General features: G+C 39.8%; 4 protein-coding genes across 10 annotated transcripts in view; all 4 read right to left on the bottom strand.

Annotated features, from left to right (window-relative positions):
- LOC122447860 (ankyrin repeat domain-containing protein 26-like) overlaps positions 1–11039 on the bottom strand; it is a 578892-nt gene extending 567853 nt beyond the window's left edge. For all 6 annotated transcript variants that reach the window (XM_043478569.1, XM_043478570.1, XM_043478567.1 and 3 more), the window contains exons 1-4: positions 10911–11039; positions 9134–9240; positions 7424–7457; positions 1825–2760 (exon numbers count right to left, since the gene is read on the bottom strand). In XM_043478569.1, the coding sequence (XP_043334504.1) occupies positions 1825–2760; positions 7424–7457; positions 9134–9150 (987 nt within the window). In that variant the 5' untranslated portion in view covers positions 9151–9240; positions 10911–11039. The remainder of the gene's footprint in view (positions 1–1824; positions 2761–7423; positions 7458–9133; positions 9241–10910) is intronic.
- The window catches only part of LOC122447855 (ankyrin repeat domain-containing protein 26-like), a 933540-nt gene that overhangs the window by 26910 nt on the left and 882282 nt on the right, over positions 1–24348 (bottom strand). The window lies entirely within an intron of this gene.
- LOC122447875 (mediator of RNA polymerase II transcription subunit 4-like) lies at positions 4933–6310 on the bottom strand. Its single transcript, XM_043478606.1, has one exon. It carries the CDS (start codon positions 6268–6270, stop codon positions 5458–5460), a length of 813 nt encoding a protein of 270 aa, XP_043334541.1. The 5' UTR covers positions 6271–6310; the 3' UTR covers positions 4933–5457.
- On the bottom strand, positions 10492–22302 carry LOC122447879 (coiled-coil domain-containing protein 144B-like). Its single transcript, XM_043478610.1, has 7 exons — positions 22087–22302; positions 20149–20247; positions 19510–19538; positions 19343–19415; positions 16703–16951; positions 15583–15665; positions 10492–11062 (listed from the first exon to the last, which is right to left on the bottom strand). Exons 2-7 carry the CDS (start codon positions 20234–20236, stop codon positions 10907–10909), a joined length of 678 nt encoding a protein of 225 aa, XP_043334545.1. The 5' UTR covers positions 20237–20247; positions 22087–22302; the 3' UTR covers positions 10492–10906.

A 24348-nucleotide genomic window follows, 5' to 3' on the forward strand; every position in this document is an offset into this window, starting at 1 on the left:
TCTCTCCTCATGTCTAGAGAAGCACTAAATGCCTTCATGGTGACATCAGACCCTCATGACTAACAAAAAACCTCTTGTAAAGTGAGTGCTTCATGGTATTGAACTCCCCCTTCACCAAAACCTCATATATTGACCTTCCCCCACTGCCGCTTTGGAACAGTCTCTCAGGGCTATCTGAGATGCTGCCTCCAGGGCTGCAGTTCTCATTCTGCCCCAAATAAAACGTAACTCGCAAAAAAAAAAAAGAAAAGAAAAGAAAACCACGACCATACACAGCAACTCACCTTCTTTTGCCTCCTCACTGAATCTGGTTACAGACACAGAAGGGGCCACCCTCTGCCTTCCTGATATTAAGTTACTCAGACAGAAGATGCAGACCCACTGTCCATGCCCTACCCCTCCCAATAAATCTGCAGAGCTTCACCACCTCACAACCAGAAAGAAATGAGTGTGAATGTGCAAGAAGTGGTGAAAAATTCCACCCTGTGGAACATTTTCCCTCTTTCTTTATTAGAGGCTTTGGTTAACTTCAGACATCTTCACATATTGCAACCAGTGCTCAGATCTTGCCAACAGATTCCTATCCCAGCAGAAAAATGAGGCCATTCCCTTGGGGCTTATCTGTCTGATATCTGGTGGTGTGTCTATGTTAATCCCAGACTATGATAATCTCCCCCTGCCCCCCGCCTCTGCCCGTGGCTGACCACCAGGCGCCCCTGCGGAGCACGGGGGCTCTGCTCAGTGCCCTGCAGTCACCTGCCTGGGAGAGGACCTGGGAGAGAATGGATACGTGTGTGACTGCACCACCACGCTGGGCACCCGAAACTGACGCAGAAGTATAAACCAACTACACTCCAACACAGAAGAAAAATACAATCTGCAAATGAGGTTGCTCCCATGGCCCTCAGGGAGCCTCGACAGCCTGGCCTCCACCTGCCTCTGGGCCGCAGGCCCTACCGCCCGCTCTCTGACTCCCTCCATTCCTGCTGCTCTCAAGTCCTGCCACCCTTCATTTTTACTGGACAATCTGGTATTCAAATGACAGTAATTGATCCTTAAAATGAGAATTATGAGTAAATTGTTTGTAAACATATCCTAAGTTAATAGCATAAATAGTGGGAAGATTAAAACAAGAAGAGCTTGGTTAAAGCTCACCACCTGAGTCCCAAATTATGATTTAATGACAAGAATATTTCAATGACTTGTCAATGAATTCTCAATTTAATGACAACTCTTTAAAGAGTTGAGGGGCCATAAGACTAAATGATTCAAGACTGAAATGTTTTCCAAGCTAATTCAAATTTACATGAATAAAATTAAAATTATACCAACAAGTATGACAAAAAGGTATGATAAGCTACTGAAACCAAGCTACTATATATAAGTGATAGCATCTGGGAAACATGGAATTGACTGTCAAGGTAACCCATGTAACTGAAGCTTAATTTCAGAATATTCATTTTAGGTATGAGCGTTTCTTTTATCTGCTTCATCATTATACCGACATGTGGTAACATAAAGATTAAAATTATTATCTTAATAGTAAAAGATTAAATTACTAAAACCTGTCTATATTAAAAATTTAGAACTTAAGCTCTTAACATTTCACAAGTGACATGATGTCTCCACTCAAAGTGAAGCATCTTCTGGGTCTAATTTTTATTTGCTGGATACAAGATGTACTTTTAGGCTTGTTTAGAGATCATATATTCACAGCCTGTGTATTTTTTCACTCAATTAGATTCACCATTTAGCCAGAATCAAGAATCATTTTGAATTTTCTTTCAGGAAGTCTGAGAATTATTTCTCCATCTGGATACTTACTTTTCCTTCTGCTTCCTCATTTTCATACTGACACGTTCTCTCTTCTAAATGATTGCATTTGTTGATTAACTCCTTGTTTCTTTCCTCCAGCATCAGACGCTGTTTCTCACTTTCAGCATGAAGTTTTCTCACCATCTGCTGAAAATGGTCTTGGATGCTAATGACTGTCTTCTCTTTACTGTCAGCTTTGTTTTGTGCATCATCCAGGTGCTGTCGGAGCAACATATTTTCACTCTGGAGTTGAGATAATCTCTCCTCTAAGGATTCCTGCTTTCCAAGGTTTTCATTCACTTTGCCTTGTTCATTCTGATCCATGTGTTCAATTTCCTGCTTTTGACACTCTGCTTGGCGTAGGTCTCTCTGGACACATTCTAACTTCAAAGTCTTTCCTCTGAGATCATCTCTCGTCTGATGCGGCTTCATTTTTAGCTTATTGAATTTACTTTCCACTTTAGGAAGTTGCTGGGAAGCCGTCTCCCTGTTACTGTTCAGCTTAGTCACATGGCACTTCATTTGGTCCTGCAAGCATAACCTCTCATCGTGTGCTTTCTGGAAGGCAAGTTCCAGGTCTCTCTGTGATGTCTGACCTTGCTCATGATCGTGAATGGCAGCAGCCAGTCCAGAACGGTAGGATTCCACTTTTGTCTCCCGTCTGTGTCTGCTTTGTCTATTGCTCTCCAGCTCAGAGTTGAGCATTGTATTCTCAGCTCCCAGAACAGTAAGCTGACCAGTATACTGGAATATAGTCTGTGTGAATATTTCCTCTGTCGATTTCATTGCCTGTTGAAGATTTTCAATATCCTCAGAATATTTCTTCTCATTTTCCCAATTCTGATTTTTTATTGCATCTATTTCCAGTCTTAGGCTGGCTATTTCATCCTGCAGCATGTGGTATCTGCGTAACAGACCTTTGGCTTTTCTACCACTATCAGAAACCTAAGTGAAAGAAAGGAAACTTGTAGTTAGTACTCAGTAAAATGACATTTCATTATTTCCTCCGAAATGAAACACTAACCTGTATGTTTATACAATAAAAAGACTACAACAAGTGGCTCTCCAAACAGAAAAATAAAGGTTTGATACAAACCTCAAACTTCATACAAGCAGAAACTTCCAAAGGTTCAAAAACTTAATTGAAGACAATGAATCCATGAAAGGAGAAAGACATTCCAAGCGACTTTTCAAGAAGCTCAGAACTGAAAAGGCTTTTCTCTGAACCACAGCGAACCCAGAAGGCGTAAAATAAAAGATTTATAGATTTGAGTACACTTAAAACTTGCACCTGATGTGGAATATTTATACAATGGAAAACTACATAGCCATGAAAAAGAATGAAATAATGCAATATGCATCAACAGAGGTGGACCTAGACATTATCACACTATGTGAGGTAAGTCAGACAAAGACAAATAGTATACCATACTGCTAATATGTCTGGAATCTAAACTGAATTTATTTACCAAACAGAAAGAGACTCACAAACATAGAAAACAAACTTATGGTCACCATGGGGGAAAGGAGGGTAGGGGAAGGGATAAATAAGGAGGTTGGGTTTAACATATACCATTATATACAGACAAGTGTATATAAAATAACCAATAGGATCTACTGTACAACATTACGGAGAAGGCAATGGCACCCCACTCCAGTACTCTTGCCTGGAAAATCCCATGGACGGAGGAGCCTGGTGGGCTGCAGCCCATGGGGTCGCGAAGAGTCGGACATGACTGAGAGACTTTACTTTCACTTTTCACTTTTATGCACTGGAGAAGGAAATGGCGACCCACTCCAGGGTTCTTGCCTGGAGAATCCCAGGGATGGGGTCGCACAGAGTCGGACACGACTAAAGTGACTTAGCAGTAGCAGCACAACATTAGGAACTACACTTAACATTCTACAAGAAGAATCTGAAAAGGAATATGTGTGTGTGTGTGTGTGTGATATTCACTCAGTCATGTCCAACTCTTTGCAACGCCACAGACTGTAGCCCGCCAGGCGCCTCTGTCCATGGAATTCCCCAAGCAAGCATACTGGAGAGGGCGCCATTTTCTTCTCCAGGGGATCTTCCCAACCCAAGGATCGAACCCAGGTCTCCTGCTTTGCGCGTGGATTCTTTACAGTCTGAGCCGGCAGGGAAGCCCCATTTACGTAATATACACACACATACACATATAGGTCTGAATCACTGTGCTGTATACCTGAAACTGATGCAATATTGTAAATCAACTGTGATTCAATAAACACCACCACTCGCTACCTTTAAAAACACTGCATCTGATAGCTCCTACACAGCTACTTCACAGCAAGAGCTTTAGCTCTGTATATATTTAAATAGATTATATTTTGTAAAGAAATTGTTTTCTTGAGAAAATGCTACCTCTCTAACATTTTAGTAGGCAATTACAGACTTATACCTATTGACAACTGTTTAAGCACTTCTACAAACATCAATTAACTCATTAGCGATAATGATTCTGGAAAGGAAGAAGTTAAAACTATGGAAGTAAGCTGCAGGCTTTTCACCAGGTCTTCTGCCTCTACTAGGCCTCTTACATCAAACCACAGTCACTTCTCTAGTACAAACATATCAACACAAACTAATCCTCCTATTTCATTCATGGTACATACACTAATGGTAAAAAAGGTAAAATTTAGAGAGCTCTTAGAAAATCATGAGATTGTTTTCTGCTGCAGTAACTTTCATTATCTCTTCATATTGTTTAAAATAGTAACATGGGGGAATACAATGAGAAACATAATTATCACTAGATGTATACTATGGCATATCTATCACTGTTTTCAAAAGTCCCTTGTACTGAAGGAGGACACTACACAGAGCAGAGGGTTCATTTTCTCAGCTGTGCAAGAATGACTTCCAAAGTATGGTCTCTGAACTGCCTGTACTTTTCCTCCTTACCTTCAGTGGAAGTGGTAAATTAACCTAATGATCAAGGAAGGGAAATCACTACTAAATACCAGCACAGCTACTGTTAGTAGCAAGTTTTTTTTTACTTTTTTTTCCTTGGTGGGAGGGGACTTTTATAAGTTTATTCCAAAGAAACAATTTTTTAAAGTGTACAAAAGTATTTTTACAACTGATGTTGCAGGTTTTTTTTTTTTTACAAACAAAAATTAGTTTATTTACAAAAAATACAATAATTACAAAGAGTATAAATTGAGATGATGTCTCCTCTTCCTGTGATAAAAAGTAATAGCCTTTACTTTCAGATGAGGGTTTCTGTTATATAATGCACACTGAGTGGTCAGCTGCTCTTGTTTATGCTTTTCTAAATAACAGCAGGAGGCCTACTAATGATAGGTACATAGGTCATTTCCCTCAAATCTTATTTCCAGTACTATGCACAAGTCCAACACAATTGGAACAGAACAAGGTAAGACAGCATTGAACTGAAAAAGCTTTACCCCAACAGTAAAGTGTGATTTTTCTTTAAGTATTAACCTAGTGGTTTAGAACTGAAACCTAATTTTTGGCTTTAAAAAAAAAAGTCCACTATGATTTTTAATGGGCAGAACAATTCTACAGCCAACATCACCTGGCTAGCTTTCCACATTGCCATTTAAGAAACAGATTTCTATAGTATTCAATTCTGTGTGCTTTTCATCTTACGGTTTCTAATCAGAGTCACTGCTGCTGCTTGAGGAGTCCGTTGACAGAACCTCTACATCATCCTCGTTTTCTTTGTTGTGCCCTGGAGGTTTCAACAGAAAGTCATGACTGTGGTTTGGTGGCAACATGTTCATCGCCATGTCATTTGACTGCCAGGAATACTGTGGAGCAAGGACATCTGGCAGTCTGCCCGCTGCAAGTGCGTCCCCTGGGAGATGACCATTTACTCCATTAGTGGAAGGATTGTTCATCTGACCCAGTAATCCACTTCTCATCTCCAAATCAGTTGGGTATGGTCTCCGTGGGTCCCGTGGGACCCAGGTCAGTGGGGCACACACAGCATTACTTGCACTAATCCTATGTGCATACTTAATTATTTCTTCAGAGGAAATAGCACCTTTTCTTGCTTTTTCTATTGACTTGAGTTTTTCTTTTGCTTGGTAAACAGCTGTTGCCAGTATCTGTTCTGCTTCCTTTAGCTGTTTTTGTAGTTGCTGAATATCACTGTCTCTCTTTTCTACTTCTTTTTCTAAAACTTGCATTTCATGATGGATTTTTCCCTGATTAAGTGCCAATTTCATTAGCTCCTGAAATTCCCCATCTCTGTGAATTAACAACTCCAGGACCTGGTTCTCCTCTCCAGACTGTAGCAACTTTTGGTTTCTCGAAATTGCCAGCATTTCTGTAAGTTCTCTCGACAAGACCTCCAGATCTTCCAGCGCTGACAGCAGCCGCTCTCGCGTGCTATTACCGCCGACATCTCCTAAGCCGCCGCCCGGCCGCTCCTTCTCCTTCTCGCCGCTCGATGCCGCCGCCATGCTGCCCACAGACCCTGATGTTGCAGTTTTTACAAACTGAAAAACTGTAAACGATGTGAAAAGGCCATTGACAGGGCACTGGTTACAGAAACGAGAGTGGAGCCGGGGCGGACTCTGACTGAGACACCGGAGGTGACGCGGGCGAGGAGGGACGCACACGCTCCCCGCAGAGCACAAGGACATGTGCGCAGCGCAGTCGACGGGGGAGCACACGCGGTCCGCCTGGCCTAAACCACAGTCAGGGTGCCTGCTCCTTCGAGATTTTTTTGAGATTAATTCCTATGGAAAATATTAAAGGCCTCTCCTTGGATGAGGCCATGGTGTGTCCCTACCTGACTGCTGTAGACAAATGGATTTGAATTACAAATAGCACTTTCCCAAGCTCTTCCCGAGAGCTTTTCGTTGTGGGAGATCTGCTGCTAGGACCTCAGGGATGGGACCCCGTCCGTGTTGGAGAGGGACATTGGGTGGGGGAGTGAGTTTCTCTGCTCTGAGATGCCACTGAGAGCTCTGCAGAAAGAAGGACAATCAACTTCAAGAGTGTCTGGTTTCTACCAACTGCTGGAAAAATCCACGGGGGACATTCCTGCACTTCGCGAGGACGCCAGTTAAACACACGTGTCCTTGAGGACTCTACTGTGAGGGAGAACCCAGCTGGGAAAGCTGGAGCCAGCTCTGAGCTGTTCATGGGGCAGGTGGACTGAGGGCTGACGGGCACAGAGGGAGGGGGTCCACGACCCTCAGCCACCTGCCAGATGGCAAGGGGGAATTTTTAGAGTAAAGCATGTCGCCATCCTCGGAAGCACTTTCAGATGACTGAGTTAAGTCATCAAGGTCATTCACGTAATTAATTTGGTCTTTGACCTACACATAAATAATACTGTTTCACAATGTCCTTAAAATATGTATAAAATATACCAAGTGTACAAAGGTGATAAATATCTTAATCAAAGCAAAAGCAGAGGCTTCTTAAAAGAACAGGTTTTTATCAACAGGATAACTTTATCAACAGAGTTTCTAAATTATGTTTTCAAAGTAAATGTCTCTTCAACAAAGGAAGATTTTCTATGTTGCCACTATTCCTTTTACAAACTATTTTTTAGAGGATAATATATTTTAAAGTTAATTTGTTTTTTTTTTTTTTTTACTTTACCTTCTTCTTTTCATATGCTGTTTTCCTTGCAGGCCTAAAAAAAAAAAAATGATTCTTTTCAGGCTAAAATTTAATAACTCAAAAATATAAACAATACCTAACTGATTTTTTATATAACATATTTGTATTCATAAGTAATTTCTATAAAAGGATGAAACAATAAAAAAGAGTAGCATTAAAGGACAAAGAAAATATATCTGTAATATTAATAAAACATTAAATTTAGATTAAAGGAAAAGAAAAAACCTAACATTACTTGCGTTATATGATAGAAGCAGTTTACCAGGGTTTTTTTTGCAGTTGTCATTTTTAATAAGAACTAACTTTTATGGCAATAAAACCTATCTCGGAAGTATTCCCTAAGTCCTTATAAGAAAGAAACCCATTTTTTATCACCATGATATTAGGTTTTTGAGGGCTTATTATGCAACGGCTATGCATATTATGCATTTTAATCCTCACGATCATTCTGGGAGAGAGGTAATATATTAGACCCTTTAGATAGGAAGAGATGGAGCAAAGAAAGGCTGAGGAACGTGCCCAGGACCACACAGCAGTTCACCAAGAGCCCAGAATTCAAACCCAGGGAATCTGGCCTGAACGCTGCTGTTCCAAAATATGCTGAGAAAGTGATATTGAAAAGTCTTTTTAAGTAATATGATACCAAATGAATCTATATTATTATTTCATGTCTAGCTATAACTACAAATGATAATTCTGAATCTTAAAAACATATTTCTAACAAACAAAAAGACTAGATGTAGGCAATATTGGAAATCTACTTTCAATAAAGATTTGTTTTTTGTAAAGAAATTCACCAATACACATTCATTCAACCATTCTGCTGATTCTTTATGCATCTGACATACACTTACTGAGCACATAATATGTGTTAAGGACACTTTTAGTACAGAAAGCATGGTTTTTGTCATTTAGATCTTTATCATCCAAAGTAATAAACTGTAAAAGATTGTGAATTGTTTCTATTGAAAATAAACAAATTTTCTATTGTTTCTATTGAAAATAAATAAATAAAATAAACAAAACTCCTTTTTTCCCTGCAAGCTATAAACAACTATGAAGTTAATATGATGTGATGTTTCAGAGTACCTTACAAAATCATAGCTACCCACGATGATACTATCAACTAGAATCAACAAGGAATGATTAAATCCTATTCAGTATAACCTAAGCATTTGTAAATTCATGATTATATAATTTTTTTAAATGTATGTATGATAGAATTAACTTAAGTAATCATCTACATATTTGTTTACATAAGAATATTACACTTCAGAGCCAATGAACGAGCCCTTACCAAAAACTACATATGAACAGGAGTACATTTGTACATAATAATCATGTACAATAAAAATAATGTACAATTAATTTATTGTAATAGTTTAAAGATTATGTCATACAATCAATAAGCTTTCAAATATTGGAAATGCAAATAAGATTAAACTCAATAGACACTTCCTCCGCTGGCTCATTTCCAAAAGCATACACACTCTACAAGCTCCCCTCTCAACATGAAACAAGAAACTCCTTTCAACTCCACATTCCTCCTCAGTTACCATCCAGGTGTCCATTTCTGGCCCAGGAAATACTCCCTACGGAGCTGTTTACGTGTGTTCACTGCAGTCCAGCTTCCAAGTGGACTCTTTACTGAAACAACTTCCGGCCAAAAGCTCGGATCCTCTCCTTCACCTTTCCGCTGTGTTCATCCAGTAGAGTTGAGGATTCTCTTCTCTTGGCCGATATGCTATATTATGCTGCTCTATTTCCAGAAGTATTCAGTGCTAATATTTCTTCCCCTAGAAATAAAGAATTTGTCCATGTTACCTGCTGTCATCTTGATCCACCTTCCTTAAAATGCTGTCATCGTTCACGTGCAGCAGACCATCAGTCAGTGAATTGGTCTTTTCAAATACTGGTGCAATCACACATTCTTCTGGTGTCCATTTGTCATTGTTCTTTCTCTATTTCCTTCCTGGGCATGCCAGGTTCACTACTTGAAAAAATCCACAAAAAAGCCAATGTTTTCAAATAATTCGACTAATAAAGAATAAAAAAACAATTCTTATAAAATTCCAACTCTTACCCATCTTAAGTCATTGATTAATTCACAAAACAGTTATGAAGTACCAACCATATGCAAGAAAACAAATTCTTCCTTCAAACACAGATACACAATTATGATATAATATGATATGGAAGAGTTGACATATGAAAGTGATAAGTGAAATAAGGAAGGCTTTATGGAAGAAGTGAAGAGAGGAGGTCAAAAGGAAGAGAAAACCGAGAAATCGTTCTACTGGGAGATTAGAATGTGAGTACACAGATCAGGCACACGGCATCTGGGTTGTTTCCTAGGAACCTGGAAGGAAAAGTACAAAACACATGAAAGAAAGTAGAGAGATGCACCTGGAGAGACATTGGGAAGAACCTCAAGGGCTACACTGAAAACCTCAAGTCCACTGGCTAAGCACTGTGATACTTAGACATGGGAGTCATGATTAGATTTACACTATATATAATTCTTTGCTTTTAAAAACAGTAATGTTTAATCTAGGAATTTCCCTGGTACTCCAGTGCTTAGGAATCTGCCTGCTCATGCAGGGGGCACAGGTTCGATCCCTGGTCAGGGAAGACAGCACATGCCTCATGCAGAGCAATGAATCCTGTGCTCCACAACCACTGAAGCCAGCACCCTAGAGCCCATGCTCAGCATCAAGAGAAGCCACCACAATGAGAAGCCCAAGCACTGCAGCTGCAAAGAACCAGCGCAGCCAAATAAATTACAGAAAGAAAAAAAAAAAGAACCTCAAAGAAAAAAGTAACACTTAATTTAGATGATTTTTAAAATGACATGTGGCACATCCACCATGAAAGAAGAAATCAAATTTAGTGGGGCGGGGGGTGGGGCAGTTTACTTGTAAACCACCCACATGATGGGGTGACGTCAGCATCATGGATGAAAGGCAGGTGCCTCATCAGTTCTCCTGCCACCAACAGCAATTTGGCCTCCATCCATGGACATACTCAAAGTGCTAGGAGGAGAAAACTGCCAACCAAGAGGACTCGATCCAGAAAAGTTGTCTTTCAGAAATGAAGGAGAAACAAAAACTTTCCCAGACAAAGCAAACCTGAGGGAGTTCATCACCACTAGTCTCGCCTCATAAGAAATGCTGAAAGAAGTCCTCACACTGAAATGAAAGGATGTTCATTAGTGACATAAAATAAATTTAAACATACAGCACACTGGTTAAGGCAAGTATGCAGTCAAATCCAGAATACTCTAATATGTAACATGGTGGTATGTTAACAAAGTAACTAGTATTAAGGCTAAAGGATAAGAGCATTCAAAATAACTATACCCCTAGTAAAATATAAAATTCGTAAATCACAAACATTAGCTCAAGTTAGAAATCATTTTACCGGAAAATAACAAATGATCTACTGTTAAGTATTGATATAGGCTTACCCATCAGGACCTTTATTCTGCATAGCAGGAAACTCCTGCTTGTTATTTCCTCCACTCTTTCTCTGCTGACTCAATCGACTCTCATCAGCAGCATCGCATACGTTGTCTGATACTTCCACTTCACTACTTTTGTGCTTCTTTTCTTCTTCAACCTTTAATGAAAGTTTGACACTAAGAATAATTGCTATGTATTTATTATAAAGATCCTTGTTTCCAATTTATTATTTGACTCAGCATTTGCCTGGATTTTAAGTGATAAAGATATTTTTGTGCTTACATTAATTTTATCACAAGTCACTGAAAGTTTTGTAAAATGTGCTTCTTTCTCTTTGAGGGAAAGAAACAAAATTCCCAAAATTTCAAGAAAGGCTTTCTAAATAAGATACAATTATTCCATCCAGTCTTCCCCATCTGACTGGCAGAGATGGAGAAACAGAAACACACCACATGTGTCCTCTTCAGTCTTTACCACCTGGGTTTTCCACGGAACAGTCAGGTGTGGAGGATGCGACACCTTAGTGCCTCAGAAACAGAAAAGCCGCTTTCTTCTTTCTGCACTAAAGCTATTCTTTCCCCACTGCCTTTTCCCATTCTTTTTTCATTTGGATCCAGGAGACAGCAAAAACCTGATGGTGTTCACTGAAATATGTGAACCAAAGTTTACCAAAACACAAGGAGCAGAATGAAACTGAGGAGGTGTTAGTGTGGAATTCTGGAATATAAGGAATGCTTCCCAATCCCACATTCAATAACCATCCAATTTTATAGCTAGAGGGTATAGAAAGAACTATCTTTGCCCCACTATTTACCAGTAGCAGTTTTAAAATCAAAAAAGGTTAAATGAGTTGTTCAAAGCCCCTAAAGTGGCATTCCCTAACATTTTATGGCACCAAAAGAGATGATACAATTCTGTCATCTTGAATCTGATAAAATTACCAAATGAATTCCTCAAATGAATCAGGTAAGTTAAAAGCGTGACTTTGGCAAAGTAATTTAATTCGTTAATTGGGGGTAGGGTTCATTCTCCTTTTTCTTTAAAGGAGAATGGCTACATTTTCCTCTTTTTTTGTCTTACACAGAAGAGCAAGCACGTTTAAACACCTACTACTGAAGAAAGAAAAATCTCACAGCATCTCAAACCTCAGTTTTTCCTTTGGAGATAAACACTTGGATTATTTTCTCTGTTTTTTTGCTGAGAGTTTTATACTATCTATGGGCTTCCCTGGTGGCTCAGATGTTAAAGAATCTGCTTTCAATGCAGGAGACGTGGCTTCGATCCCTGGGTCGGGAAGATCCCGTGGAGAAGGGAACAGCTATCCACTCCAATGATATTGCGGCCTGGAGAAATCCGTGGACAGGGCAGCCTGGCCAGCTACAGTCCATGGGGTCACAAGGAGTCAGACACGACTGACCAACCCTCACACACACACACTACCTATGTGACAAAATCACACATGTCAAAACTTACTACATTTTAGTAAACAACAGAGTGAAGCGGTCTCTCTCAAAAGAGACATCTGCGAGTGGTGATTAAAGCGTATGTGGGAGTGCATGTATTTGTTCTTAAAAACATCCTGAAGTGGCCATGTTGGAAATCTAAGTGCCCAGGGACTGCAGAAAGCAGAGAAGATCACACAGATTCAACTACAATGAAGAGATTAGAGGGAACACGTGTTCATGTCCCTTCTCTCAGTTTCTGCTTTCTTCCCATTCTGTGGAAATACAACTTCTATTTAATCCAACAGAGTCAAAAAAAACAACAACTGCAAAACCCTCGTTGATCATACTCCTTAAACACTTTCCTTGGTGCTTATTCTGGCTCAGAAGGTCACATGCGAAGGAGCTAAATGAGCTTCCCAGTCCATATGCAAGACTGACAGAGACAGAATTTGATTGATTGAAGGACAAAAGCTACGAAAAGTTTCCTGAATTCCTATTATGTGGAAGGCAGAAATAATCTATTTCTACACAAGTACCTATTTAGATGACCCCACTTTATTCATAAGTAGAAAATCAAAATGGACCAGATCATCCAGAAAGGGAAAAACCAAAGCAAGAGCAAATGAACCTCTACCTCTTTCGGAAGCTGAATTTTCTCTTTTCCCAAAGCTGACAACACGACTTGTAACATGTCTATTTCATTCTTAAACCTCTGCATATCCTTCTGTCCATTCTTCACTTAGATACACTTTGGATGCTCTGTGACTATTCGGTGGAGGAGAATTCCCATTTTCAAATTCGGGTTCCACGCTTTCATCGTCTCTAGCACTGCAATTACCTGCATGCAGTAGCTTCTGGAACCCGTCCTGTATTGGTTTGCTTTTCTCATCAGTATTTTTCATGACAGCAGGAGTACCGTGACTTTTTATTTGAATTATGTGTTTCATCTTACCGGAGCAGACAAGCCACAGACTAGACTGACGTGTCTGTCCAATGTCTAATTTCCGATTTGTGGGATTTTGCCTCATATTGTCTGATATTTGCATATCAAATTCTTGGGCTTCTTTCACTTCAAATGTAACTACCTGCTCCCCTACTTTTTTGTTTTCTGCATCATTATAAAAACTCTCCTCATTTTTGATAAACACATGTTCAATATCTAGTTTATCACTTTCAAGGTCTATTTTATTTTCACTGAAACAAAGCTTTGAAGATGACTGACAAGTGTATCCCGGGGACCCATAGTTCATGCGACGAAAAACCATTTTCGAGACTGGGTTCTTTTTGTTCAGGACATACTTGGAATACTAGAGAGACAGATACTCCAAATGCATCTTTCTCCCCACAATCAGCTATATTATTTGTCGTGTTAGGAGGTATTTCCTTTCTGTTTGCTCCTTCTTTAAGGTGATCATATAGTGGCTCCTCCTTAGGACAGATGATAATTTTGTATTTCTCACAAATCTCACCTAACTTCTGCTTTAAGTCATTTGTGATGGTTCTAACTTCTCTTTCCATTCTAATTTGCCATCTTTGATCCACATTTTTTCATACTTCTCCACACAAGGAGGCCTTGAACATACAGATCCGTCCTGTCTACCACATTCCTTATTTATTTCTGGTTCTTGAGGCAATTTTTGCAGCTGCAAAAGTGGAAGATTAATTGGGTTGATTTGATTTTCAGGTGTCTTTTCTGTCAGGGTACATGTGTGCAAAATAATATAATCCTTAACTAATCCAGTATGGATAAGTAAAAGTCAGAAAATCATTAAAATTTCACTGTTAAATGTCTTAATTTATATGTAACCACTGACAAATCACCAGGTCACAACTAAGAAGTGAAAAATAACTTGCCTTACCGGAAAATAGGAGAAAAACATTAACTCACAAACCCAATTTTGTCACTGCTTGACTGAATTAAACAATTCATACATGTTAAATCTACCAAAAATCAATTAGATGATTTTTAATGTTATAAATGCTTCTTCCCTTAAAAATAGTTCACCTCACAATACCGTATATGGGGAGTCCCTACGGCATGTCTGCTAAGGTTTTGGTTTTCTTTTTTAAGGACTAATATCTGGAGAACAGACAAACTTTATATGACCAGGAGCCAAACTCAATTAACACTAATCAGAAAGAGGAACCAATTCCTAAATTTTCATGTAAATTATATATTATGATAGTGCTATACATCAATACATATTGCCTGCTTACATTCAGCTATGTGTGTGCTAGGTCGTGTCTGACTCTCTGCGACCCCAAGGACTGTAGTCCACCAGGCTCCTCTGGCCATGGGGATTCTCCAAGCAAGAAGACTTCAGTGGGTTGCCACACCCTCCTCAACCCATGCCTTCCCAACCCAGGGGTCGAACCCAGGTCTCCCACATTGCAGGCGGATTCTTTCTGTCTGAGCCGCCAGGGAAGCCCGACAACACTGGAGTGGGTACCCTATCCCTTCTCCAGGGAAATTTCTCGACCCAGGAATTGAAACGGGGTCTCCTGCATTGCAGGCAGATTCTTTACCAGATGAGCTACCCAGGAAGCCCCAACATTCAGTTATATTATGTTCTAATATCCACCAAAGAAAGTAGATAAAGCATTTTTAGTAATATCTACTGATTTCCCACCCTGAAGAGAAATAAATTCGAACGTTATTATTTGCACCCTAAAAACAAAGGTCCAATCTAGAAGGTTCGATTCTCTTAATAGGCAACTGGGTTGATTCTATGACCCCAATCTCTCCCTGAATGTTCATCCCTAAGTCGATTATGCCGAGATCACAGGCAGAATGAATCTTTTATCTTGATGTCAGTGACTGGCGCTTTCAATGGAAAGCCTTGAGCCACTGGGAATGATTTCTCTTTACATATATCTAGGTCAGGGGCCGTCATATTGTTCAGAATTTCAACTGCTTAATCTTACGATTCAGTCTTTGATATCACCTTCTTAATCATGTAATGAAGTTATAAAAATGGCAAAAGTAAACAAGTCAGGAAATTTTTTTCCCTCAATTCCAAAGACGAGCTATAAATTATAATAGATTCTAACAGTATTTTAAGTTGTATAATTAAAGTGCTATAAAAACTATTAAATTATTATCTATCAATTCTAAAAGGGTAATTTTGAAAGGCAATTTTATTTGTTATGGACTCTGTTATACACTGTATTGTATTGGTAAAGCACAGAAAATGGAATTAAACCAGAAATTTAAATTTATAGTTTTACTTGCCTGTGAATCGTTATTTTCATTTCCATGAAGTTTTTCTTGTTCTTCCTCTAACATCACTTCCACATCTAGTTCTCCTGACAAATCTGCATGTTTAGTTAAAATTCCTTAGAATATTTAGATAAAAGACATAATCTTTATTTAAAACACAGATTTAAAACATTGTACCAAATGACAGCTTAAGTCGAAATTTATCTTCAGATGAATATTTACTTGTTTAAGAAATACTTCCAATGATCAAAAACTTCAACAAACCATTTGGGAAACACCAGATGTCACCAGGATACAGGCACACAAACACCTCAAAGCTTCATTCATGAATTCATCCAAGCATCAGCGAAAAAAACACTCAGAAACCAAACAAGGTTTCAAAATACAGGACAGACATATAAAGTCACAGTATATTCTCTTCTCTACTTCATCACAGTACCTTTTAACAACATGCCAAGCTTCAACTGCATTATTCTTCTTAGTTTACAAATTCCTCTTACTTTTTATGCTTTCATCAATTCCTTCATCTGAAATGCTTCCCTGTGCTCTTCTGACAAATTACTTTTCATCTTTTCAGACTCAACCTGCTTTGTGAAGTTGCCCTTGATTACAGCTATCTTTCCCCAGATAAACAGCTATCTCTTTCCTTGTAGCTACCTTAGTACTTTTTTCTAGTGCATCTTTATAGACCTCTCTAGTGATAGACATACATCTAAACTGTAAATTATTTCTTGACATGTCTATCCTCTTGGCTTCTAGACTGCAGAGGGCAAGCTGTTAAAAATCACCTTAGTATGAATAGTCTTTATGTTTTTCAATAATTAATTGTCTACCTAGGTCTCACAAAGAGTCCCAGAGTTCTAAATATAATCCTGCTATCCACTCTCAGATGTATGCTAAATACTAGCCTAAATGAACTTGCTTCTCCAAACTCTCTTTGTTATTTATTATAATCCTATGGTCAGAGGGAGAACGCAGACACCTTGCTAAGAGGTAGTGTTTGGCTGTAGGTTGCATAAAAGGAGTCAGCACAAGGTAGGTTTTGCCACAAACTCGAATCCGGATCCGTCAGAATGATGGTAAGGCCGTGCCCAGGTGGCGCACGGCTGAGTGCCCTGGGCTTCTGCATTACCTTGTTTGCTTTCTCTGTTTTCTGGCAGCGGAGACTGGCCTGGGTGATGGGGCATGGAATTCCCTACCAGAAACATCGCTGCATTTTTCATCTTTTCTTTATCTGTTGCGGTCTTCTGTCCGAGTTCTGTGGGTGCTGACTGATTTTTGGTCACTGACTGGGACACCAACGGACGCCGATCATCAGCTTTCAAATGCCCGGCTCTTTGACAAGTCTCACTACTGAGGCTCAAACTAGTCGAATCCCAGTCTGAAAAATGTGAAAACAAAGTCTCCATTTATCAGGATCTGAGGAAGAAACAACTCTGACTACCTCGTACAAAGTCTTTCTTCAGAGAATCAATCCCACTTCCTCCTTCCCCTGAAACTCACTATTCCTTCAGAGGTTCCTCTCTCTTACCTGTCACTGTCATTCATGAAGAGATGTTACCTAGTGTGTCTCATTTCTTCTACTTTTTACTTTTCTAGTATTACTTTGATTCACTCAATCTTTATTACATACTCTGTATTTCATAAGAACTTTATTATTTTCCTTCAACATACAAATATTTTATTAACAAAATTTATCTCTAATTTATTTTATGTTTAATTTTGCATGATGATTTTGTGTCTTCTAGAGACCATGGTTTTAAAAACACTTTTAATGAATGGTACTACTTTAATTAATGGTAGAAACCTAGACAACGTATTATAAAGCAAAGACATCACTTTGCTGACAAAGGTCCATACAGTCAAAGGTCTGTTCTTTTCAGTAGTCACATGTGAGAGTGGGACCATAAAGAAGACTGAGTGCCGAAGAATTGATGCTTTCAAATTGTGGTGCTGGAGAGACTCTTGAGAGTCCCCTGGACAGCAAAGAGATCAAACCAGTCAATCCTAAGGGAGATCAACCCTGAATATTCATTGGAAGGACTGATGCTGAAGCTGAAGTTTCAATACTTTGCGCACCTGATGCGAACAGCTGGCTCACTGGAAAAGCACCTGATGCTGGGAAAGACTGAGGGCAGGATGAGAAGGGGAGGGCAAGAAGAGAAGGGGGCGGCAGAGGATGAGATGGTTGGACAGCATCGCTGATTCAATGGACATGAACTTGGGCGAACTCCGGGAGATGGTGAGGAACAGAGAGGCCTGGCTGCAGTCCATGGGGTCACAAAGAATCAGGCACGACTTAGCGACTGAACACCACACCATCAACAACTACTTTAATTTCAATGAGATGGTCTTTCCTCAATGTACATATGTCTTCAGAACTCATTTTTAAAGCCTTGGAGAAACATTATACCCTGGAGAAGGAAATGGCAACCCACTCCAGTATTCTTGGCTCTTGCCTGGAAAATCTCTTGGACGGAGGATCCTGGAGGGCTACAGTCCATGAGGTCGCAGTGGTTGAACACCACTTAGCGACTAAACAGAAACATCATAAACTCACATAAGAAATGATAGCCTTGTGTGTGACTAATTGTTTCCATGTGAAAATAGCTAAGTCTAGGACCACACTGGACCCAAGGAGCACAGAGGGCCATGAGACAGGAATGAATACACCACAAAAAGCTAAAACTGTTAGACCTACATTTCTTAAGGGAAGTCAAAGAAACAAGCAAGAAATGTAAAAGTGAAACGTAAAACCCTGTGTCAACACAAGGGCCCCTTTATCATTTTACATCGAATCACTTCAATGGTTTAAAACTGTGGTTCTCAAGTGTCTGCTCAGAATTGCTGAAGTCCAGAGACCCATCGGGTCAGGGGGTCCAAGAAGTCAGAACTCTTTTCACAACAACACTAAACGTTACTTCCATTCTCATGCTGTTCTGAGGGCACAGTGGCGTTCTTCAGAGACACGATGTGTGATATCATAACACTAAGGACTAATGGAATTAGCAACTATGATGGTGTGTGCTTGTATTTTAAGTTTTTCCGTTTTTATTTTCCAATACAGTGAACAACAATAGACTTAAACAAAGTTCCTCGGAATTCTCAATAATTTTTAGAAGTATAAAAGGATCCTATAGCCAAAAACTTTCAGAATCACTGTTTTGAAAGATTATGTCTATCGAATTTAAGGTATGATTATTTCCCCTACTTCTCATAATCAAAGACACCACAAACATACACACACACAGTCTGCTAATCAAAACATCTGATTGGCCTACATTCATCTGTGTAACAAAACTAAGCTGAAATAATTGTAAGTTGAAATACAACTGACATGTTAGCAAGTGAAGCTTTACTCTAGGTAAAGATCAGAGTTCAAATAAGAATTTTTGGACACTGGAAAAATCTTAGGGTCTAATAATTAATCTCTGAGAATTCCGGAGAGTATAGAGATTCCAAACTGAGAACTTAAGGGGTATCGAAACATATACAGAAACATCTTGAGTTCAAGCTTACATTTTAAACATTTCTTGTTCATATGCTTGTAAATATCTTTTTTTTTTGAAAACGTGGAAACCAACAATTATGTTTGCCTTATGTATGTCCAATTCTTCAATTAAATTTGCAAAAAGAAGTTAAGAGTATGAAGAGCTAGCATTTGAAATATTTCAGTGTTCCTCTTTCCAGACGGGACTTCCCTGATGGCTCAATGGTGAAGCGTCTGCCTGCAATGCAGGAGCCAGAGTTAAGTGTGTATCGCAAAATTTACCTGAATTAGATGTTTGTGGATCTTTCGTTCCTACTGTTTTATTAGGAACAGAATCTTTCACTCCGACTGCGGGCTGAATGGGTTTGGAAACAAGTTGATTAATAAATAATGTGCATATGATACAATCCACAGTTCATAAATCAAGATAAAAGCATAAACATTTTTACCTTCACATTAGGATATTTCTCAGGAGACTCTAAAAGGCAAAAGGGACATAGAGTTAATCACATGTAAATATGAAAGCCAGCCGTACATTCATGCAGAGTTAGTACCGAGCAGAATCCTCGTGCGCCTTGACACTGAATACATTTGGTTTCAGTGTCTTGTTTTTAGGGAGATGTTAGGACACTGGCAAGACAGACATATGAATCCATTATAGATAGTGAAGAAAAACATAGGAATACAGGTTTAACAAAACATGCAGTAAGATTTCAAAAGTAACATCATGTTTTCAATGACTTTAGAAAATATTAAAGAGCACACAGACCAATGTGAACATGCTGACTGATGAGGAGAAAATTAATCTTAATCAGAGGAGCAAATCATGACCCCAAGAAGATACATGTGAAAGCTGATGGTAAAATGCAACAGTGTATCTTGAATCCAATACAACAGTAACAGTTACACCGTTACACAAGCATTTAACATGTTCTTCAATCTGTCCAGTCATTTAAGAAGTGCACAGTTGGGATGGCAGTTCAGCCGAAAATGTAATTCATTTCTCATCAGAGAAAGCAATGACCTGATTAGCTCCAATATACACTTGTAGAAAAACGTTTCACAAAAGTATTCATTTTTTTCCATACCCACGTGGGCTACTGCTATGCCTGCATGTCTGGGCTCCCCTAGTTCAGCCATCTTAAAGTTTCTCAATCCACTCACGCAAGAAGGCATGAAAGACACACCTACGAAATAATGCCCGAAAGATTTTCAACATTGAAATACAATGATCAAAAAGAAAATAATAAATTTAATTGCCACACAATTATTAGACGTTAAAAATCTTGCATGTTTTAAAATCAGTGTAGTATTTCTTGAAAATAGCAATTCTAGCATTTAGGGAATGAACCCTATCAATCTGTTTTGTTTCAAAACTTAGTTTGGTTGGGTACATCATGCTAATGCTTAAAAGGATAACTGTCAAAAAAAGCAGTTATCTTATAAAAAAACAAGTCAATCCCTCCATATTCAAATTAATCGAATTTGAATAACAAATACCAGTACAACATACATCTTTGATGTCTATAGTTACTTGGAGTAGCTGGGGTTGACCCTACTTCTAGCACCCGCTCCCACCTCCAGGATTCGCTGGAGCAATAATGATCTTATCTCTTTTCAGGGTAAATACACTCAAGTCATCTAGAAGGCGTTCTCTCAAGTGTCCTCATCAACTCCAAACTCACCTCCCTAAAGCCTTCCTTTCCTCCCTTTGTCCTTTCACTAGAGTCTTTCCTCTATAAAGGGTAATCTCTGCATCCGTGGTCTTAATTTTTCCCCCTTTACATTCTTTCTATGGATCATCCCACCACTTCTTTTTCCTTCTTTGCTTGGCAATGGTATCTCACACCTATAATTGTACTTCGACTCTTTGCTTCCCTCTGGCTATAGACATGCTCAGAAAGAAAAACAAAATAATGCTTTTCCTTGATCCTGTGATGTCCTGCACTAGCCAGTTCTCTTCTTCCAGATTTCTCTAAATGCAAGGCTACACCCTCGCTTGTTAGAAACGCAGAATCTCAGACCTCGTGCTCAGCATGTCCACTTCACACAGGGTCCCAGGCGCCTAATTAAAATTTGAGAAACTCTGGTCTATACAGAGTCTGCTTCTACATGACTTCAACTTAATTTGTTCTCCTGAAATCTTAGCCTCAACTTCCTCACTCTAACACATCCCCCCAGACTGAAACTGTATTACAAGTTGGAAACTTTGCAGTGGACTCTCGATCAGGCTGTAGGTGCCTTGATCTCCCTATCATGTCCCCCGCTCTCTCCTTCTTTCCAGGTCTCTTCTTTTGGCCTATGGGACACCATCCTATAAAGCAGCGACATTTTGCATGACATCAATTTGCAAACATTTACAGCTGAGCACCTATGCCCATGTTCCTCCACAAAGGATAATGCACAGCTCTGCATGCCTAGGGACCTCAATCCTGAATCCTCCATAACAATGAGGAAAACAGAAAGGGGGGAAAATTTTGCTGCTCTTCTCTGATAAGTTTAGGTGCTGGAAGCTCACTTCACATTCACCGTCCACGTCAAATACTCCCTTTTCCTAAAGACCTATCTTACTTATGGCCCCCTCCCCCATAGGCCCTTGCTTCTTTTTCCTTCATTTCCTCCCTCTGCCCTCTGCCTCTGTCATCCTCCATTCCCTCTTTCCTCTTATTTCTCAACCTTCCTTCGGTTGTTGAGTATCTTGAAACAGAACCAATAATTTTTTCTTTTGTCCATGTGCCATGTGGAGTCTTAGTTCCCTGACCAGGGATCGAGCCTCCACCCTTGCACTGGACAGTCTTAACATTTGGACCTCCAAGAAGTCCAGGAACTAATAATTTAGCTCCTTAAACTGGATTCTCAATTTCATCTGTGCCTGACACCTGATAAGATACACAATTTCCCTCCTCTCCTCATCTTTTTCCTCCCTACGCATCTGACAGGTGTTTTTTTTTTTTTTGCCTGTCAGAATATTCCCATTATAAATCAATGTTCTGTCAAATAACCTTTCTATAAAATACAGTTCTTACCTTCTGCTTGTCCATTTGATGTATTTTTTCCTCTTTGATCTCCAGGTAAATGATCCAGAAACGTCTGTGGAACACTCTCAGAGATACTCTGCTAAAATGAATATTGAGTTCCATGAAGGTTTCCTAATGTCTTCCTAAGAAAACACCCTACTTTTAAAAACTGCCTACATTTAACCCAGTTAAGACAGGTTTTGCCAAGATCTCACAGCTGCCAATTGACAGAACCTGGATGCTGACTTCATACACTGCTGGATCACCAGGCAGTGGCTGTCAGCAATGAAGACATCAAGCCCTTCCTATCTCCTTCCATAGCTGCCACCTTCAAACAGGGCATCGTTACTTTATGTTACCTCAGGTATGGCTGCCATAAAGGTACTCTGCCCTGCTACTTAAGTTTAGTCGCTCAGTCATGTCCGACTCTTTGTAACCCCATGGACTGTAGCCCGCCTCGCTCCTCCAGCCATGGGATTTTTCCAGGCAAGAGTACTGGAGTGGATTGCCATTTCCTTCTCCAGGGGATCTTCCCGACCCAGGGATCGAACCTTTCTCTAATACATTGTAGGCAGACGGGAGGGGGGTTCTAGGTGGGCGGCCGGAACCCACAGATGCGGTGTGCACCAACGTCAACAAGTCATGTGGGAAACGAGATCACAGTTACTGGGAACTGTATCGAGACAAAACTGGAGGACCAGGTTCACACAGGAAAAAGCAAGTGTCATCTTCTTCCTTCAAGTGACGGGGATCTACTAAACAAGTAAAGGCATTACATCATCACAAAAATATTTTATTTGGTGCCATGCTTTTATTCAAATGAAAGGGAAAAGACTGCCCTGCACGAGGAAGTAGCAAGTTCAATTTGGTTCAGTCGCTCAGTCATGTCCGACTCTTTGTGACCCCATGGACGGCAGTACGCCAGGCCTCCCTGCTCATTGCCAACTCCCAAAGTTTACTCAGACTAATGTCCATTGAGTCAGTGATGCCATCCGAACATCTCATCCTCTGTCGTCCCCTTCTCCTCCTGCTTTCAATCTTCCCCAGCATCAGGCTCTTTTCTAATGAGTCAGTTCTTTGCATCAGGTGGCCAAAATTTCAGCTTCAGCATCAGTCCTTCCAATGAATATTCAGGACTGATTTCCTTTAGGATGGACTGGTTGGATCTCCTTGCAGTCCAAGGGACTCGCAAGAGTCTTCTCCGACAACACAGTTCAAAAGCGTCAATTCTTTGGCACTCGGCTGTCTTTATAGTCCAACTTTCACATCCATACTTGACTACCGGAAAAATCATAGCTTTGACTCGATGGACTTTTGTTGGCAAAGTAATGTCTCTGCTTTTTAATATGCTGCCTAGATTGGTCATAACTTTTCTTCCAAAGAGCAAGTGTCTTTTAATTCCATGGCTGCAGTCACCATCTGCAGTGATTCTGGAGCCCAAGAAAATACAGTCTGTCATTGTTTCCACTGTTTCCCCATCTATTTCCCATGAAGGGATGGGACCGGATGCCATGATCTTAGTTTTCTGAATGTTGAGTCTTAAGCCAACCTTTTCACTCTCCTCTTTCACTTTCATCAAGAGGCTCTTTAGTTCTTCAATTTCTGCCATAAGCGTGGTGTCATTTGCATATCTGAGGTTATTGATATTTCTCCCAGCAATCTTGATTCCAGCTTGTGCTTCATCCAGCCCAGCGTTTCTCATGATGTACTCTGCACATAAGTGAAATAAGCAGGGTGACAATACATAGCCTTGATGTACTCCTTTCCCTGTTTGGATATTTGGCCTTGGAGTAGAGAATGAAGCAGGGCAAAGGCTAATAGAGTTCTGCCAAGAGATCACACTGGTCATAGCAAACACCCTCTTCCAACAACACAAGAGAAGACTCTACACACGGACATCACCAGATGGTCAATTCCGAAATCAGGTTGACTATATTCTTTGCAGCCAAAGATGGAGAAGTTCTATACAGTCAGCAAAAACAAGACCGGGAGCTGACTGTGGCACAGACCATGAACTCCTTATAGCCAAATTCAGACTTACATTGAAGGAAGTACCAAATATGACAGTATCGTACAGGAGGGCATTAAAGAGAAAAACAAAAACCAAAAACCTATAAGCAAATCTCCAGACTGGACAGTAAGCACACTAGACACTGTGCATCACCCAAAGTGTCCATGAAACTGCAATTAAAAAGCTAATTTGGCTTTAAAAACAGCCAAACGGAAATGGTAACAGTCATTCTAAAACAAACTGCACAGCCAGGAGGAATG

The sequence above is a fragment of the Cervus canadensis genome, chromosome 10 (assembly GCF_019320065.1).
Source record: "Cervus canadensis isolate Bull #8, Minnesota chromosome 10, ASM1932006v1, whole genome shotgun sequence".
Classification (NCBI taxonomy): domain Eukaryota; kingdom Metazoa; phylum Chordata; class Mammalia; order Artiodactyla; family Cervidae; genus Cervus; species Cervus canadensis.

Coding starts and splice junctions, on each gene's coding strand:
- LOC122447875 (XM_043478606.1), bottom strand. CDS start 6,270: ATGGCGGCGGCATCGAGCGGCGAGAAGGAGAAGGAGCGGCCGGGCGGC.
- LOC122447879 (XM_043478610.1), bottom strand. CDS start 20,236: ATGCCTTCTTGCGTGAGTGGATTGAGAAACTTTAAGATGGCTGAACTA. Junction 16,952..19,342: donor TCCACAAACATCTAATTCAG/GTAAATTTTGCG, acceptor CACATTTTTCAG/ACTGGGATTCGACTAGTTTG. Junction 15,666..16,702: donor AAACAGAGAAAGCAAACAAG/GTAATGCAGAAG, acceptor CTAAACATGCAG/ATTTGTCAGGAGAACTAGAT.